The sequence below is a fragment of the Mesoplodon bidens genome (genome assembly GCF_964165515.1).
Source record: "Mesoplodon bidens genome assembly, chromosome: 5".
Taxonomy (NCBI): Eukaryota; Metazoa; Chordata; class Mammalia; order Artiodactyla; family Ziphiidae; genus Mesoplodon; species Mesoplodon bidens.
Genome location: NC_138161.1, coordinates 39,552,108 through 39,571,829, shown reverse-complemented (window position 1 = coordinate 39,571,829; position 19,722 = coordinate 39,552,108). Strand labels below are relative to the sequence as shown.

The 19,722-nt window shown below is 35.6% G+C and overlaps 1 protein-coding gene across 7 annotated transcripts in view; it reads right to left on the bottom strand.

The window, feature by feature from the left end:
• Positions 1-17,547: 17,547 nt before the first annotated feature.
• Positions 17,548-19,722, bottom strand: part of CADM2 (cell adhesion molecule 2) — a gene marked incomplete at both ends in the record, with an annotated part of 1,085,551 nt that continues 1,083,376 nt past the window's right edge. For all 7 annotated transcript variants that reach the window (XM_081235460.1, XM_081235462.1, XM_081235464.1 and 4 more), the window contains 2 exons: positions 17,548-17,666; positions 18,523-18,648. In XM_081235460.1, coding sequence (XP_081091586.1) covers positions 17,548-17,666; positions 18,523-18,648 — 245 coding nt within the window. The remainder of the gene's footprint in view (positions 17,667-18,522; positions 18,649-19,722) is intronic.

The following is a 19,722-nucleotide window of genomic DNA, read 5'->3' as shown; positions in this document are numbered from 1 at the left end:
AAAAATATATTATAAAGCTGTAGTAATCAAAACAGTATAGTATTAGTATAGAAACAGAAACATAAATCAATGTTATAGTATAGAGCCCAGAAATGAGTCCACAAATATATGACCAATTAATTTATGACAAAGGAGTTATGAATATACAATGGGGAAAGTTACAGTCTCTTCAATAAATGGTGCTGGGAAACTGTATAGCCACATCCAAAATGACGAAAATGGACCATTATCCATACACAAAAGTTAACTCAAAAGAGATTAAAGTCTTGACCATAAGACCTAAAACCACAAAACTCCTAGAAGGAAACACAGGTGGCAACCTCATTGATATAGGACTTAGTGATAATTTCTGGATTTGACACCAAAAGCAAAAGCAACAAAAGCAAAAAAAAAAAAAAAATACAAGTGGAACTACATCAAATTAAAAGCTTCTACACAGAAAAAGAAACCATCAACAAAATAAGAAGGCAACCTACAAAATGGAAGAAAATATTTGCAAATCATGTATATGATAAGGGACTAATATGCAAAATATATAATGGATTCATACAACTTAGTAACAAAAAAGCAATCAATATGATTAAAAAATGGGCTGAAGAGCTGAATACACATTTTTCCAAAGAAGACAGACAGATGGCCAACAGGTACATGAAAAAATGCTCAACATCACTAATCATCAGGGAAATGCAAATCAAAACTACAATGAGCTAACATCAAAAAGACGAGAAATGACAAGTATTGGGTAGGATGTGGAGTAAAGGTAACCATTATGCCCTGTTGATGGGAATGCAAATTAACACAGCCGCTGTGGAAAACAGTGTGAAGGTTTCTCAAAAAATGAAAAACAGAACTACCATATGATCCAGCAATTCCACTTCTGGCTATTTACCCAAAGAAACTAAAAACACTAACTTGAAAAGATCTATGTACCCTCATATTCATTGCAGCATTATTTACAATAGCCAAGACAGGGAAAGAAGATGTCAAAATATAAGATACAGAAAATTTGAAATTTATACAGTGTACCCCCATTAGCATGGGCCCAAAGTGGGTTGGGGCGCTCTTGGAATATAAATGTTCCTTCTCTATTCTCCCCACTTTCAAAAGGAGAAGTCAAGAGAATTCCAGAATTTTGCCCTCTCCTGAAAAAACGCCCACTCTCCTTACCTCTTAACAGTCAGTCTACATTGAATCCACCAGGATCAATGTACTTTTGTTTTTATCCAGTTTATGTCTGGCACCACAAAAATTCAAAGAACGCCAGGTCTTCATCTTCAGAATTACCATGCACAGCTGATGGATGCTGTCTCTCACAGCCTTCACAGAACCAGCCTAGGGGGACTGAATGAAGTAAGTAATCCCCATCTGTCTCATTGCTGTTTCTAGATCATTCTCACATCATTTTCTCTAATCCTATTTTGTATTTTATTTCATCAGATTACAGCACCTCTTCTTATTTCTCTCATATACTAACCCTCAAAACAAGCATTCTTCAGCACTCCGGCTCCTAGTTTACCACCACTCATTACAACAGTTGTGTCACAAGCCCAGGTGATTTCGATATTTACACAGATGATCATCAACCCCAGCATGTCCTCTACCCCATCTTTAGTAATTTTACCCTCCACCTTACCTCAAGCACCCACTCTCAGGACCCTACGGTAGATTTTATCATTACCAGCAGCTGCAAGCTCCCATAATTCAGAAATTCAAACGCCCGACTTTCTTTTCCGTCTCACTCCCTCTACTTCCTAACCCAGCAACTGTAACCCACAGATATCACCACATTTTAACGTCTCTTCCTCTCGTGCTCCCGTTCTTCTTTGTACAATTTGTATACCATAGTTCCGCATTACACTCACTTTAAAGCCTGTATCTGTCAATTTCCTAGCCTCTTTCTGGTTTCTTCGTACTCACTAGTCAAAACACTAATCTCGGTCAACGCGGAGCGCAGAGAGCAGGCGCGGGCTGGGACGCTCGGTCCGTGGGGATCCCGGGAGAAGGGGCGCCGGCGCCCCGGGAAGCCAAGGGTCACCCACTCCTCCAGGCGCGCGTGAAGCGTGGACCGGCCGCGCGTTGCTGGAGCGGAGGGGGCGGGGCGAGGGAGGGAGGTGCGGCTCTGAGTCCCGCGGGACTGTGCTCTCCCTCCGCGTTCCGGGGGCGGGAGCGGAAGTCGGTGCGCTGGTCGGTGGTGCACGAAGTCATTGCATCCCTTGCCTGACGCCTCCTCACCCGGGTCCCTGCTATACCAGGTCCTCCGCGCCCGTCTACTCCAGAGCACCCTCCCTGAACTCACCAAGCCTCTCTACGACCCCTCACCACCTGAGAACATCCAGATCTGCATCTGGCCCCTAGCTATGCTCTGGACCCCCAAAGAGGACCCGACAGATGCCCTGTTCTCCAGGCAGGGCTCCCGGCCCCCGGGCAGCCCACCCCGTCTCAGCGTCCCCAGCTCGGACCCTCACGCCTCTAATGTCATTATTTTGTTGGTCCCACAACGTTTCTCTATAAATTGGTTTGCCAATTACATAATTAACACACACAAAATAAACAAAAATCGGATTTAAATATAACCCTATATATAAGTATATGATCAGTGCCTAGAAGAGTGTCTGGCATACAGGAAGCACTTAATAAACTCTTGTTAAATGAGTGAATGAAGGTACCATCTTTCAGAAATACAGAAAATAATTTGGATGGACCATTCATTCATTCAACAAATATTTCTTGAATACATACTGGATTTTTAGATATCCAGTATCTCTGCTATTCAATAGGAACCTCAGTATATGCTACACTCTTAGACTTTATCACACCCCATTGCATGTAAATGCTTTAGCACTTTCTGAAATTTTCAGTTGCATGAACAAAGCACAGAGAAGTGCATTAAGGATTAATAAGAATATTATCAGCTTTGAGCAAAGATAACAAAAATTCCTTTAAAGATGATTTTTGGTTTTTGACAAAGAAAAAAGAGAGGACCTAAATAAGTACAAGTGATCAAAGTAAATGGACTAATAGTATGAAGGGAAAGCTATCTCCATGAATGGTTAGGCAAATAAAATTGGAGAGAGGAAGAATGGGAGTGTATAACTACATTTGTCCATCTGTACTTTGGGTGGAGCTAGTTTCAGCTTAGATTGTCTCCTATGTCTTGGTGATGTGTAAAGATGAAATTTTAGGGAACACAAATATTATTACTTGTAAAATGATGGAATCCCTTAGCAGATGTGGAAGGCTCTGTTGTTAGTAGACTAACTACCCTTGCTGTCTCCGAACACTTGAAATACTTTGATGACAAAGGATTTATCCAAGGGTAAAGTACATAATCTTTAATGAGACTTACAAAAATTCTTGATCTGACTTTTGCTTACTTTTCTGAATGCGGTTGTTGATTCAAATCTTCTGTGCACTAACACAAGCATTGTAGGACTAAAAATTATTTGTGTCTTTGGTATATCTAATCATCACTATCAAGGAATGACCTTCCTTGACTAGGTGGCAAAATGTATAAATATAGAAAGCATTTGGTGTTGGTAAACTTACTCTCTGTTCTTAGAAAACCTCTGCTATGTAGCCCCCCAAATTCTAATTTCCAAGCCTCCTTGCCCTCTGGCTTGCAGATTTCATCTGGAAGGGTCAAATGAAAGTCTAGAAGACAGAGAACGGGAGAAAATATGCTACTCCCACTCCTTTTCTGGGACACCTGCATTTCCTTCTTGAATCGAGAACCCGCCAGACAGGCTCCTCTCCTACTCACAGATACCAGATCGCGTGCGGCAGCCTCACAATGGCTGTAGAGCTCCTGGTGGAAGGTCCTGGCTTTGGGCTTTTCAGTCTCTCTCCAGCCAGAGCATGGTAGCAGCTTCCTAATACTGCTAATCCTGGGTTCTCTTCCACCCTTGTTTGCCTTCTCACCTGTGTAACTAACACACTTTAAAAATATAGAGTGATTTCTGTGTCTGTGGATGGACCCTGTCTGTTACACTTCTTTCTATATATTTTGCACACATTATACAATACAATGCATTGCATATAGTTGGTGGTGATTAAACATGTAATGCTGATTGTTCAAGAAATCATGTCATGCAATAGATACAAATATAGATAAAAAGTCAAATAATTCTATTCTGGCATTTTAAAAAATGTTTTCCCTAAAAAAGCCTGTCTCAGCTCCTAACATTTGTTGCTTTCTTTGCCTCGATTATGGCTTCATGTTATGCTCACCTGGTTAACACCTCCCAGTTCATCCAAATATCATCTCAAGCATTTCTTCCTCAGATCGTGACACCCCACTGGGTGAAGCATTCCATTTTTATCCTCTATAGCATTTTACATATAACATTTATCAGAGTTAGAAATTATATATTAATTTGTGTGAATATATGGATAATATCTGTTTTCCTTCCTAGAGTATATATTCTATAGAGGAAAGGTGAGTGTCTGGTTTACTCAGCATTGTACCTCCAGCTCAGAGAAATCGCCTGATATCTTCTAGTGATTAAAAATTCTTTTGGGGGGGCTTCCCTGGTGGCGCAGTGGTTGAGAGTCCGCCTGCTGATGCAGGGGACACAGGTTCGTGCCCCGGTCCAGGAAGATCCCACATGCCACGGAGCAGCTGGGCCCGTGAGCCATGGCGGCTGAGCCTGCGCGTCCGGAGCCTGTGCTCCACAATGGGAGAAGCCACAACAGTGAGAGGCCCGCGTACAGCAAAAAAAAAAAAAAAAAAAAAAAAAAAAAAAAAAAAAAATTCATTTTGAATAAATAAGGGAAGAACTGAAGGACATGAGGTATTCATGGAATGCAAGATTTTTAAGAAAATTGAATAATGGGGTAGAATTAGAGGGAATGGAAGGAGTCTAAATTGGCTCTAATGGCAGGATTAAATTAGAAAGATTCACGTACATAATTTTATCTGAAAATAGTAGGAATTATTGAAGTGTTGTAATCAGGGGGAATAGGTAAAATCCAATTTGCATTTCAACAAGATCAATGATAATGGTTTGCATTACTCATTATTGGGAATCTCATTAGAACACAGGGATCATGATTTGGAGTCAAAGCTCCATCTGGTTCTCAACTTTAATCATAAAGGAGAGATAAATCATTTCTTTATTTGTTAGTTATTATTTAATCTAGTATTATGCTATCTTGTATTTTTTTTTTTTTTTTTGCCACTGCAATTACCACATTAAGGTGATGCCTTGGAAAATAATCGGAAATAATCAGTCAAGTCCCTTCCCAGGGTTATATCCATAGCACTGGGCCATATATTTTATGTGTGTGGTTTGGATTATTTATTTTCAAGAGTACTCTATCTTTCATTTTTGTTGTTTTATTGTCCACATAGTGGTTAAGAACATAGAAAGAAAAAAGAAAACATTAATTTCCTGAGTAAATTTTGCCCTAGGAGTTCGAACCAGTAACATTAACTGTGTGTCTCTCCTGAAATAGAAACATGAAACAATTTGTACCATGTTTAACCAAGAAAGAGAAGAAATCATAATTCCATATTCTACCACACACCCATTATCACGGTATCTGAAAATAGTCAAGGGTCATCCTAAAGATAGTTTTGAAAACGATGTATTATTATATATTATTGAAATGCTAAGCAGGTACATAATTTGCAGGGCCCTCTGCAAAATGAAAATGTGACATGCTTTGTTCAAAAATCAGAAAAAAACATGCTTTTCCTGCCTCGCACTGTCTTTCTCTTAACCTGTAATACTGGTTTTTATTTGCCATTTAATGTTGTACTCCCTTGGGCACAGGAACATTCACAGGGTGAGTGCAGACCCTTACAGCCAGTCCTGCAACTCCACACGTGGGGCAAGTACATCCTGTCCAAAATCTCCCCATGCCTGTGCCTGGGCCCCTGCCTGGTGTGGGCTGTAGTGGTCACTGAGCATGACTGGGAGAGTGGGCAGCTGAGAAATTGTCCGGGGAGGCAAAGAGGTGGTGAGAAGCAGAGTCATGCATGAGCCGAAGCTCCAGGCCCCAGCATGTGCTCCATTACCCCACTGGACCTCACTTAGAAAATACAAATTCTGAGATAAAATTAGTAAGCACTTCAAGGTGGCCACTGCAGGGCATTAAACCTCAAGCATGGAGCCCCATTCAGAGTGTGAAGTCCTGGGCAACTCCACTGGTCACCCACCCATGAAACCAGCCCTGAAGGTAAGCATTGGATTATAGCTTCAACGAACATATCCTTCCACATGAGAATTGATATTGCCTGAGATTATAAATGTAAGCAGACCCCTAAGTATATAAATCTGTATTTAAACAGGTTCATATTTATATATTTGACAAACTGTGACTATTTTTTCAATAAATGGAGTTTGCTGCTTTTGTAATGTTGGGCTTTGATTGCCTATGATATGATCATTTCCAGTGGTATTTTAGTAGCTTTGCCTCCAGAGCTCCAAACCAATTAGTACAATAAACTGGGAAGATGTACTTATCTTCACCATGCACTTCCCAACACCTTTGTGCTTCCCTGGAGTATCCAAATCCTCCCTTAATAGAAAGTCATTGGGTTCTTAGCTCCATGAATTACCATGTTCCCAGACTGTCACTTTCTCCTCTATACATCACCATTTACAAAGAAAAACAGCTCTGGTTTGGTTCCTACTTACTGTCAGCACCCTCATTAAATACAATTTACATCACATTGTATTTTAATCATTCATTTGTGAGGACACTAAGAGAAGCTCAGATTCTTACAAGTTTAACAATGGTGCCTCTTAGATCCCTGAAATATAGATGATGCCTCTGACAGATGAACACTGCTAGTGTGCTACAGACAATGCTGGGGGAAGGAGAATCTATGTTCCCAGTGGCAAAAAAAATTACCTCATAGAGGGGCAATGGAGTTCAGTAGTTAAATTTATGCTCTAAATCTGGCTTTTCCCCTAAATGGGTATGTATGTGACTTCTTATGCCTGCGTTTCCTCTTTTGTAAAATGTGGTTCTAGTTTGGAGATTTTTTTCAAAATTATCTTCTGGTGGGACAATGATATTCCTTCTATGTCTCTGGGGAAGCATAATGTATTTGGATTTAGAGAATCACACGTGGGTGAAGGGACAAGCAACGCTACTCTCACTAAATACTTCTGTAATCCAAATCTGGGGTAGGGCTGGGGGTGGCGATTCCTACACCAATCAATTCTCTGACACCAGCTGCATATCCTACAGTTTAACTCGGTTCTGCCACTAACTGCCTGGAGTTAGTGCAAGACCCGGCATGTTAAAAGCTCAGTCTCACAAGGCTGCCCCTGACTTCAGACACCAATTGCAAATGGCAGCTTACCTACAGCTTCTGAATGACTTGGCTATAAATCAGAGGTCCCCACAAGCCCCTCCTCAGTTTGGATCATGTGCTAGAATGACTCACAGAACTCAGGAAAACAGTTTACTTACCAGATTACCAGTTTATCATGAAAGGATATACTTCAGGAACAGCCAGATGGAAGAGATGCACAGGGGAAGGTACGGGGAAAGCGGCACAGAGTTTGCATGACTTCTCCAAGCTCTCCACCCTCCCAGCCCCTCCATGTGTTTGCCAACCTGAAAACACTCTCAACTCCATACTTCAGGGAACTTTTTATGGAGGCCTCATTACACAGGCATAGTAGATTAGATAATTGGTCATTGGTGATTGACTCGACCTCCAGCCCCTCTCCCATCTCTGGAGTTCAGGGGTTGGGACTAAAAGTTCCAACACTTTAATCCCTGGTTGGTTCCCCTGGCAACCAGCTTCCATGCTGAGACTATCGGGGAGCCCTCAACCACCAGTCATTTCTCCTGGAGATTCCAAGGTTTTTTTGCCAGAAACAGTTGTATGTGTGGGTAGGGGGTGGGAGTATTGGCAGAGGAACAAAACTATATATTTCTTATTCTGTTACGGGAGGACACTCCAATGCCTTAGCACCAAGATCACAGGTAGTGGCTGGGTGCAAGAAAGACAAACATAAATGAGAAATGTTTCTACAGCTGTGGACATGACTTTTGGTACAAGATTATAGCAGAGAATCTTAGTCTGGAGTTCATGGTTAGATTTAACATGTGCCTCAGTCTCTATGAAAAATATTGTGTGTGCGCTCAGTTTTACATGACTCCATCAGATTAGCAGGAAAATCTGTAAGCAAAATATGATTAAAAGTACTAATGCCTTCTATGCTACTTACAGGCCATAGGAAGGACTTCAGTGTCACATGAGACAATATATGTATTATTTAGTGCTTAAGAGCAGGAAATAGTCTGAAGCACAGGGAATAATTTATAGCAAGAGGTGCAACTTTGATAGGTTTATGTTTTCATGAAAACAAATCTAATTTTAAGGTTATTTTTTGAAGCAAATGAACATGTCATTGGTAGATTATGTGGTTAAAATAGAAGTCCTTAGATCTCCAAATCCCCCTACCGTGGAGCCGAGGAGTTTGTGAGACTGCTGACCCTCTGTGATCCCATTTCACAAAGCTTCTCTGATCTCTGGCAGAAGGCTATTAGGACATGTTCCCGTTTGGTAAAATTGCCAAACAGACAAACCTTACCTTTAGGAATTTTCCAGTTCTCTTCTAATTATTTTTTCTCCCAACACACTGAAAAAAATTCATTTCCTGATATTCTCTCATATATTCATGATATACCAATTTTACTAGTTAAGTATGTTTTCAAATCTTAGAGCAAATGATTACCACATCCAGGAATATTATGTTGCTTGCCAGAAATATTGTATTAGTTTAAAAGGTCTACACTACAATTGTTGTATATCAACTCCAATCTACCTGAATGTGTATTCCTTAAATCTGCTATGTGTTCATATTATATGCACCCTCCATCTGTGTAAGGATCCAGTTTAGTAAAAACAAAATGAATTAAAGTTTCCATCAGTATGTGTGGGACACATGTTTTTAGGGCTTTTATGTACTGACTCTGGTCATTGTTACAGCCATTCTTCAGAAGATGAGTTAATTTCCTAAATTTTCTAGCATAATAAAGTATTAACTTATTAAACAGACTTATTTTTTAAAAAATCAGAATAGAAAATCTTCATAGAAATATCCGTTGAATTTGAGACTATGAACAATTGTTGAAAAATAGGCTATTTTCAGTTTAAGTCATAAGACCTTTCATAATTACACTTTTTTAAAAAAATAGTATTTCCCCACTTCTTCCTCCAGCATAGCAAAGCCAAAAATATGGAAAATGGTCATTACTTAGAAGAATAATTTAATTATTAACAGGTTTTGAAGGGGTAGGCATAAAATGCTAGATTCAAGTTCTTGGTGGAGTTCATCAAGTAAGGGATTTAATATATAGTAGGTATTCAATAGTTATGTTTTGATTAAATAATATACAATGTAGCATAACACTAAGAGGCATTTAAAATTCAACTAGGAAACTGCATTTTCCTCTTTCATCTCTTTTCTATACATTTTTTTTATTTGCTAGGTTTCAAAACAGAAAAAAAACCTATCTTTAAATTTCACAAAACAAAGTATGGTTTGAAAAACTTAAAACTATCTACTTCTTGGAACTTCTTGTTTTAAAGGAGAGTACAGTTATTTTTAGCATTATCCCAGGATTGTCATATTATGAAGATCCCACTCATAGGCTGAAACTGCTATGCAATTATTAATTAAAGTTTATCAGCATGCTTCCTTGATTTAAAAAAAAATGTCAAAGAATATTTTGACAGAAATAACACTTGCCATTATGAAAACATGGAATTGATTTATCTAGGAAACATGGGTGTTATATATGTATATAGTGGTAGGCTGAGTAAGAGTGGGCATTTTGTGTAACTTTAAAAGAAATAAAGAATCGTGTATATGAATGTGTTACTTCAGATGTCATTTTCTTTCATTGCTGAAATTGCTTTTCCACACAATATCAAATTTGCTAACATGTATCGCAGGGCTTCTTTTGCTAGGAAAAATGAATTAAAATAAATAAATGTTATTTCATAAAATAAACCAGATACAAAATCTCGCCTTGTATTTACAGGTAAATTTTAATGGAATATTTCATGGTCTAACACAAATATCAGACCCAAACACTAATTCTTGTACAGCCTTTGGCTTACCCTGTATAACAAAATCTGTTATTTAAAGTAGACTATAAAATACCTTATGGTAAGTGAACTTCCAAAGACACAAAGAAAATCCTCCATAAATTTAAAAGCTTATCTCAAATTCTTATTGGCATAAGCTTAGGATGGATATATTATTAATTGCATTATCTTAGGTAGTTGAAATATATAATACTGGTTAGAGTGTGAAAATTAAAAAAAAAAAGGTTTAGGTATTTTTGCTTCTGTTCCTAGTCAACATTAATAAACACACAGAAGTGATTGTTAAATTATCTTTACAGAGTTTTGGAATTTTGGCAATCTCAAGCAAATTTCCTTAAGTCAGCAACATTTGTTTTTAACCCTTATTCAACATATTACAAGGTTCATATAGTCCAAGGAGCAATGATTAACTGTTCTACAAATAAGATAACATTTATTTTACTACTGATTAATTTTTAAAACTTCCATTTAGAAACTTACAAAGAAAATGGGCATCACTGAGGAAATCTAAAATGAATGGATGATGTATGCAGTTGAAAAAAGGTATGCAAAATAATGTTTGGCATAAAGGAATATGTTTTGTAACATCTTTCATAATCTGTCAGTGGGATAAAAGAAATTCCACCTTTCAATGTCTGTTAACAACCCTAAGGAAATGAACTAAATGAATAGACAATTCAGTAATGTCCAAAAGATAACTAAAATTCAAATTTTATTTTCCCATATGTATCAGACAAATTTTTTCTGACAAGACTTTACTGAAAGATGAAGTGCAAATGGGAACCCTGTAAGAATGTTTATGAGTTGTACATGACATATTTTAAGCGCCACTAAGTACACATTGAATACTTTGTAAGTATATAGGCAAATCAACATGCAAGTGTCATGTACCTATTACAATATGCATTTTGGTTTTTGAAAATGTTAATGATAACAGTAGATTCAATAATTGTGTTTATCTTCTGTGCAGTATGTGTGATTTTGGTGCATCTTCTTTTCAGCACAGAATTTATTGTTATGCTGTCATAAATATACCCTTCCAAAAGTTATGAATTTCATGTCATATGAATAGAACATTTTATTTTTGAAGCTACATTACTGGGAACACCTGCATTTCTGGGTACCATTTTCAGAGATAACTCTTTAAATTCTTTTTAACATGGCAGACTTGTTCCGATGTTGGTTATATTGAAATATTTATGATAAAAATGGAGATGTCTTGAGGGAATATTGTTTGGTTGAATAAAAAGCTAAACAACCAATTTGCAAATATTGATGTGAACTGAATATGAAGAAAATAGGTCAGTAATCCAAACTCATAAATCCTTGCGTTACTACTTAACTGCATCATTGAATCTACAATAAGTACAGCAGGTACAGTTAAATAAATATGTAAAGAGATTAATTTCATACATTTGTAAGGAGAAAGAGCACTAGTTTTGAAATTTTTCTAAATTTCCTTTCTATTTATGAGACTCAATCAATACGTTAGAAACACAAAGAAAAGCAAAAAGGATAAAGAGATAACAATTCAGTTTACATTTCACAGTTTTTTTTTTTCAACCAACTGGTGACCACTGCTTTCAACCATCAAATATTTTATTGCATATAACTTTCACTATCAGCAAATATAAAGAGAAAAGTGTCTACTAGTATCATGTAAAAGGAAAAGCATCTGAAGAAAGAAAACATTTGAGGTTTGACAGTACTGTTGTAAGAGAAGTGTAATGTGACATTTCATACTGCACTTAAAAGTCCGTGTAGGAATCACCGCTCTTCTGACCCTGGATGTGGGAAAAGTGCTTAAGTGCTGAGCCCTGGTAGGTTTCTCTTTTGCCCCTGCAATCTACAAATATCTTTTAAGTTTCTTCTTTTGAAACATACAGTATATTTCATAGGGGAAAATAGTGTTTTTTCTTTACAACTTTTTCACATTTGGGCCCATTCTCTCCAAAATAACCATACATTTATATATATATATATATATATATATATATATATATATATATATATATACACATATATATATGGAAAAGATGGTAAAGATTACACCAAATATTATTTGTAACATAACCACATAACATAGATATATTTTACTTTAAGCGTATTTTATAGATTCGGCCTAATTTGAGATAATTTTTGTATCCTTTTTTTCCTAAAGGAAAATCTGCTTTCAAAATGTCATTTCCTTTTAGAATAATTAAATAACATCATTTGAAGAATTCATACTATGTCTATGTAGCCAAAATAAAGTGGGTATTTGTGGCAATACTTTGCATTCATTATTCAGGGATTATTTGTTCATGAGGAGGCATTTTTCAATGCTTAAATATTTGTCTTACATAGATAACACTTCTTGGAAAAATAAATCACATATATTATTTTTACTTAAAAGCATAGCATTAATTTATAAGAAATTATTTATTTTAAATATTAAATGAAATGTCAGATTGGATTGCAAAGTGTTGCCATTTAAATTATTTTTTAAATCAACACAATTATATCACATTGAAATAGTAAATAGTCATGTGAGGAACTATCCTTATAAAGTTACTGTATTTTGCTTATAGGAAAAGTTAATGACAGAAAAGGAAAAACAAATTCAGATCTATACACCATTGCGTACACTGAAAGTAAAGTTGGCTTTTGAGATTTCCCAGGGGGTGGGGAGAGGACTGTTACGATAGTTGCAAAAGAGTGCTTCCTGGGATATCTTGTAAATAATTATTTCTTCTATTTATTTCAAAGTATCATAGCCCATGTTAAAAGTGAGAGGTAGAAGGATTATTGTAAGTATGCATGGCAGAAAATTTACCAGCTCTATCCAATAACTATTGCATTCAATATTAATATCTGAATACATAAAAATGCTGATGAGTTTAGAACCCATTTTTACATGTTGTCCCCTTTAGCTCTCTTTATAATCTTGCTACTTTCAATCCATTGCCTTTGGAAGGGTATAAGTGCAAAGGGCATGTTTGGGGTGAAATAGAGAGAGAAAGGGAAGAATGAGTAGAAAAAGAAAATATATAAAAAATTTCCATTAAGATATAGTGACTCTAACTATTAAAGGTAACCTATGTTCTTTGATTGAATAAACTTGTACTTGTAATAAAAGTACCACAATCCGTTAAAACATACACACATTTCAAAGAAAGTTTAAGAATCCCAAATTCAATTAGATATGCATCAAAGTTGAAAACTCAGGTTCTCTCTTTCTCTCCAGGAACTCTAAAAACAAAGTCAGATACTTTTATTGTGTCACGTTAATGATTAAGAAAAACTTAACATGTGATGTCACTTGTATTTTTAATTAATGCTTTAATATGCAAGAGGTGGAGATTAGCAACCTTTTAGATCTTGTTGAAGAATTTTTAAAAATCCCTTTGCATTAAGTATCCAGCAATAGAATAGCAGATATTGCACTGAGTGTATTTCAATATTGCCAGTGTATATTTCAAAACAAGTACTACTATCTACACTAAGATTTCCTCTTTCCCAATATTCAAAATGCATATTATAATTACATGGGTTTCCAACATCCATACACAGCAAGTACAAGATACTTACATGTACGTACACTGTAGTTACCTATATTTTGCATAGTTTTTAGTGTGTACTTTGTGCCACTTAATAAAAAGCATTACTCAGTAATTCTCATTACGTTTTTCATTTATTTCTGCTGTGGTTGCCAGTTGTTTTTTTTTAAATTTTTTTGTTGTTTTGTATTGTATATTCTTCACAGATTACCATTTGCAAAGGGGGATTATAGTGGGCATGTTTAGAGGGCTCTAAGTAATTAGCAATGTGATGGGTAATTTGCAGTAAGATATGAGGTTTTGCATTTTCTCCAAAATTAAAAAATGTAACATGAAATTTCATATTTATCATTCAATTATCCTTATATCCAAAGAAAAAGCATTTTAAATGTTCCCCTTGGTAACACTTTGCAATAAGTGGCACTAAATTACACGATAACTGCTATGTTACATGGAAGAGCCATCACCGTCAAACAGCTGCTGTACATGGGCCTATATGGAATCTCAATGCTGTTACAATCATGAGTACATAATTACAAGTGAGCCTGTCCCTTTAATTGAGATATTTATACTTTTACAAAGAAATAAAAATAAATGAGGTGTTAGTTTCTTTTGCCATATTTAGGAAAGTTAGTTTTCTTTCTCTATTTGTTATTTTAATTGTGGGGTTTCAATGCAAGATAAAGCATCTTGAATCAATATGAGGTCATCCAGTTTCTAGATTAAACTCCAATATCAGGTTCCTTAAACTGCTTCTTGGATTCTCTGGTAAAAGAAAACAAGTTGGAATCTCTCTCTCTCTCTCACACACACACACACACACACACACACACACACACACACACACTACTGAGCTCATGCTCTCTATCTTTGCCCTTGCACTCACAAACTTTCCTTTTTCTTCCTAATTTTGATAATCGTTCTATCTAGGACACTCAAAAATGGAAACAAGAAAAAAAGAATGCTGTTTACACTTTTTTGATGGAGGACAATTTACACTGTAAACAGTACACTGGCAGAGAATAGCTACTTTTGGTAAAGAATAATGTTCCATATTCTACTAGTGGGGTGTATGTGTGTGCACACGCTTTCCATTGTGTTCTGTGGCTGTGGCTCTCTGGGCATATAAGTGTGCATGTTTTAGTCATGGCAATTCGCATGGTCCATTTAGAAATTTATTTCATATTTTTTCTGATTTTCATAGAAATGAACAGAATTTTTACAATTTATCTCATTTGGTGAAAATCAAAAAAAATTTTTAAGATAGGAAAATATAATATCACTGCTGTTTTCTTTCAGTAAGTGAAATGATACCTAATTCAAATCTATTTTAACTGTCAAAATATTTGATTAGAGCTCACAAATCATAATATACCAGTTAGTTTCATTTACAGAGTCCAATGAGTTTTTATACTACTGTAAAGGGTTAAAAGAGTCAAAAGTCTTGAAGTGCAACCAATTTTGGATTTCTAATTTTGCAGTGCTATAAATAATGATTGAGTTATTTAGGCAACAGTTTAGCAGTTGGAGCCAAGTAGAATACAGATGAAATGAAGAGGGATGTAAATACAACATCGATGAAGAGTAGCAATTTTGTAAATGCATCCTGAAATTAGGCTCTAAATAGTAATTGATGATGCAGTTTATACAACTTACTTCTGTAATAAGAACCTTTCCATTTTGTAATAACAGGATGAATTTTGCTTTGTGGAATCTTTCTAAAGATTATGCATTGAAAGGTATGAACAGTTTATAAACCTATTCTAGTTTCAGTGTGTCTAGTAGCACCTACCTGATTCTCTCAAACTACCATACTATATTAACATATTATTGCATTTTTCCACAGATGGCATGGAATGAACTGTAAAAACAAGCATGCAATCACATCAATGCAGACTTATTTCCTTAAAATGTCATACTGTATATGATTTATTATGTTAACACTCAACCACATCATATTATTTATGTTCTGTATATTCTGAAAAAGTGCTGCTTGACTGACATCGTCCTTTTTCTCTTGTAAGAAATCAACAAGATATATGCTTCAATGATCAAAAAAAATTCAAAATTCTAACGTTGTCCTTAAAAGATTTATACTTTTCTGATAAATAATCTAAGATACAGCACCCTTGTCTTTCATTTGATATTAATACATGATGTCATACTCAACCATTCTCATTTCCCAAAAATAAATTCCAAGATAATATTTTTAAAACCAGAGGCCATCATGCTTTCAGACGTCACAATTGTAGCTACCATATCGTCATATGTGTGTTCTTCTTAAAGGTGCAGTGCTTGTCAATGGGAAAATAATTTTTATCTAACTGGATTTTTAATCTTTAGCATATAGTAAATCTAATGAGCACTAATCTAGTAGTACTGTATTTTACTAGGAGAAATAATATGACTTTAGATTGACTCTGTGTCATATTTAAGAATACAGCATTTCTTAATGGTTAAATACACAAAATTTCAGAAATAATCCAGAGAAAGAGACTTTCACCTTGGAGTTAAAAGCATGGCAGAAATTCTCTATCACTCACTGTTTCATAAGTTTGTACCTCACAAAATGCATAGACAGGAATTTAATATAAAGAATTAGTTCATTTATACAGAAAACATATCTTAGACACTTCTTTTTGGCAAACCAACATAGGTAAGCAGCTCTGGAACTGCCAAATTAATATTTGAAAATTTTTAGCAAACTAAGAGTTTATTTTTAGATTACTATTCAACTGTGGTTGTAATTTAAAACCTGAGGCTGTGCACTGGTTGTTAGCTTAAAATTACCTTTCCTTATAACATTGTGCTTCCATTGTATAACAAATAAAAATTAACAAGAACTAGAAAAATTTGTTGTTGAACAGTGCTAGGACATACAGACAAAAATACTAATACATGTTACCTACTTATAATATTGGTTTAAGTAATATCTAAAGAGATATAATGGACATTAGAAAATGCTTACTCATGACTGAATTACCTACAGCCAAAAAAGTTAAATATGTATCAAATAATGTTTAATTGGATTTATTATATGCACTATATACAGATACTAAAATGTCTCAAAATTGTGCCCTATGGATATTTCAATTTTGTTTAGGCAGGTGAGTCTTTGTGGAGCAAATAAATTACAGAATCAAATTAGAGAAATGAATGAAATCTTTGTGATTCCCAAAACAGTAAAATGTTTGTAACGATTTATTGGTATATGAAGCTAAAATAACCTAATGGTAAGATCTATATAATTATATAAGATAGCATATCCTGACTGCAATCCATATACATGGCTCCTGTATCAAATACTAAATTTTTAAATAGTGAATTGATACAGCTTTACCAGTACAATCTCAAACATTCCAGAATCTATACTACAGTAGTCTTTTTCAGTTTTTGTCTTTTAAGGGAATATGCTTCCAAAACATGTCTTTGAATATAGACATGTAGAAAACATCATAAACCTCTAACATCTGATTGAACTTAAGCACATTAGGTCTTTACCTAATCTTGTTACTCGTGAAAGCTGTCCAGTGGTAAACTGACAAGGTCTTTGATTTTAAAGCGGACAAAAAATGAGGGGAAAAAAACCTCTGCATACATTTTTTTTTCAATGTATAAAAACAATTCAATATCATGATCCAAGGAAATGATTAACATTGTTAAGGCTGTATATTCAAGCACTGTATGTTAAAAGAGGAATGGTGTGGAATTTAGGCAGTAAGAAATGTCCTGCATTATGGATGGTACAGTAATTAAAGAATGATGCTTTCGACAGCTGATTGTTGGTATACACTGGCTACTGATAGCAGTACGGTATGGAAGTTAATAAAGGTAGCAGAAGATGATAGAAATGAATTCTGAAAGATGAGAGCCAGTTTTCTCCAGCAGCCAGCGTGGTAAGTAAAATTCAGAATCTTGGCCTGCATCTTAAATGAAATATTCTTTTTTCTCTTCAGCATTGACTTGGCTGCCCTCAGCATTGATAATGGCTGTGTCAGCATCTGGTGCATCTTCAGCTCCTTTAGCTTCATTTGTTAAATATGTTCCTGTGGGTATTGGAAGAAAAATATGTTAGTTCTGCCAGACTGGTAAAATAGCCAGTATTAAAGCTACATTCATTTAGGAAGAAACTTATGCCAGATTTCTTATATGTTGAAACATATTCTGAGTTGTAAGAAACCACACAACTCACCCTTCTAAAGTTTCACACTTTCTTTCAGTATTCTAGTATATGTTGTAGATGAAGCTGTGGGCAGGTTAACTAGAGGCAACAGCCAAACTGGAATGGGTAATGAGTACTTTGATTTCTTTAATGATGGCTTCAGACCATGTGATCCATACAGCTGTAGCAATCAGGGCCCTTTGTTAAGATGTTGATAATGATCACATCAAACGTGTCACCATTTATTTTGGTAACTCCATTTAAAAGTAGATTATGTCAATAGTTTGCTACCTAGCCCATTGTGAAAAATCACATATTTTCCTCACTAATATGGTCACATGTGTGTCCATAAGCTTACAAATAGAAACATTACCAAATGGTTAATGTTAGAGTTGAATTTCAGTCCTAGAGATAAATTATAAACTTCCATTTTTTTTTTTTTTTTTTCTGAGCCAATGATTTACTTTGTGACTTTTGGCTACTGGCTAAGTATTATTTTGATAGCCAATCCAGCTTTAACTTTGAGTAAAATAATCAAGAATTATCTGAAATAACTTAGTAGTTAGATCTCTCTCTTTCACCCCCATCTCTCTCTCTCTCTCTCTCTCTCTCTCTCTCTCTGTTGCACACACACACACACACACACACACGCACACACTCACATAATATTTCATGATGAAGCTAGTCTTTAGAATTTTTTTTTTGCCAAATGTAAGAATGCTTTATTAAATATAACCTACCTTTATGTCTTGCCAGATACCGTCCAAGCAAAAATATAGAACACAGAGTGACAAATACAACTACAGCCACAATCCCTCCTATAAGAGCATGATCAGGGCCAGTTTGGCCAGCCAGAGCATTGGGATCTAGGAAATAGAGAAAAATATTGTCCTAGTTAGTGTGTTATTTAGACACAGAGTACATATCTGCATTAGAATGAGTTATGTTGCAAACTAGTACATTAAAATAAAATTTTATTAATGTGTATTACACCAATCATCTAGTCAACAAATATGTATTATGTGCCTATAATATACAAAATGTTGGAGAATATAACATTTGACATATAAATTACTGTTGCCACTGAGTTTACATTTTAAGGGAGAAACAGGATAAACAAATACACATATATGATTTTGTATAGTTACATGCCTTTTCTTTCTCCTCTTCTCCACCTGAAAATATGTGTGTGTGTATTTTTAATGTGACAAATACAACTATACCATTTAAAAAATGAAATTATATCATAGGAAACGTACATAACTTCATTGGAGTTGCTTATAGCCTACAAGAGAGATGTAGAGAGAGAAAGTAAAGAAATAAATTAGGCCTGGCAATTCCACTTTCAGAAAGTGTTAAAGTGTGGTTACAGGCACAAGAATCTGACAAATAGATTAGGAGTCTACTGTGTTTTTAATGGAGCTATTGTGCCAAAGAAGCATATACCTAGTTAGAAAAGAAAAGAAAAAGAAAGAAAAGTATGACAATTGAAACACCAAACAACCTCTGGCCTCCCAAACTTGGTGAAAGCAAGGAGTGGCCTATAAAAGCTGTGTCGTCCCCATAGAGGGCATATTACCAAACACTCACTTCTGATGTGGCCACAGAGTATGACTGACAAGGTTGAACTTCCTGTAAGGTAGAATTGTAGGAAGCAAAAAAGAATGAACAGAAGAGAATCTAGTTTCTTCACAGAACTATAACTATTGCCAAGGCAGAGGGAACTTTTCATGACACTCTGGCATATTTTCATAATTATTATGGATCAGTGCCTACTCAAGTGTTTCCCATTTTTCCTCTATTTCCAAAAGAGAGCCTTTATTTAAAGGAGTGCTTTTCCTGAATCTGTTCTATCATTGTGTTTTGTGTATGGGATGGAGAAGAGCATTGAAACTTGTGTTTTGGTTCATTTGTCCCTGGACTAACATATCCAGAGGTGA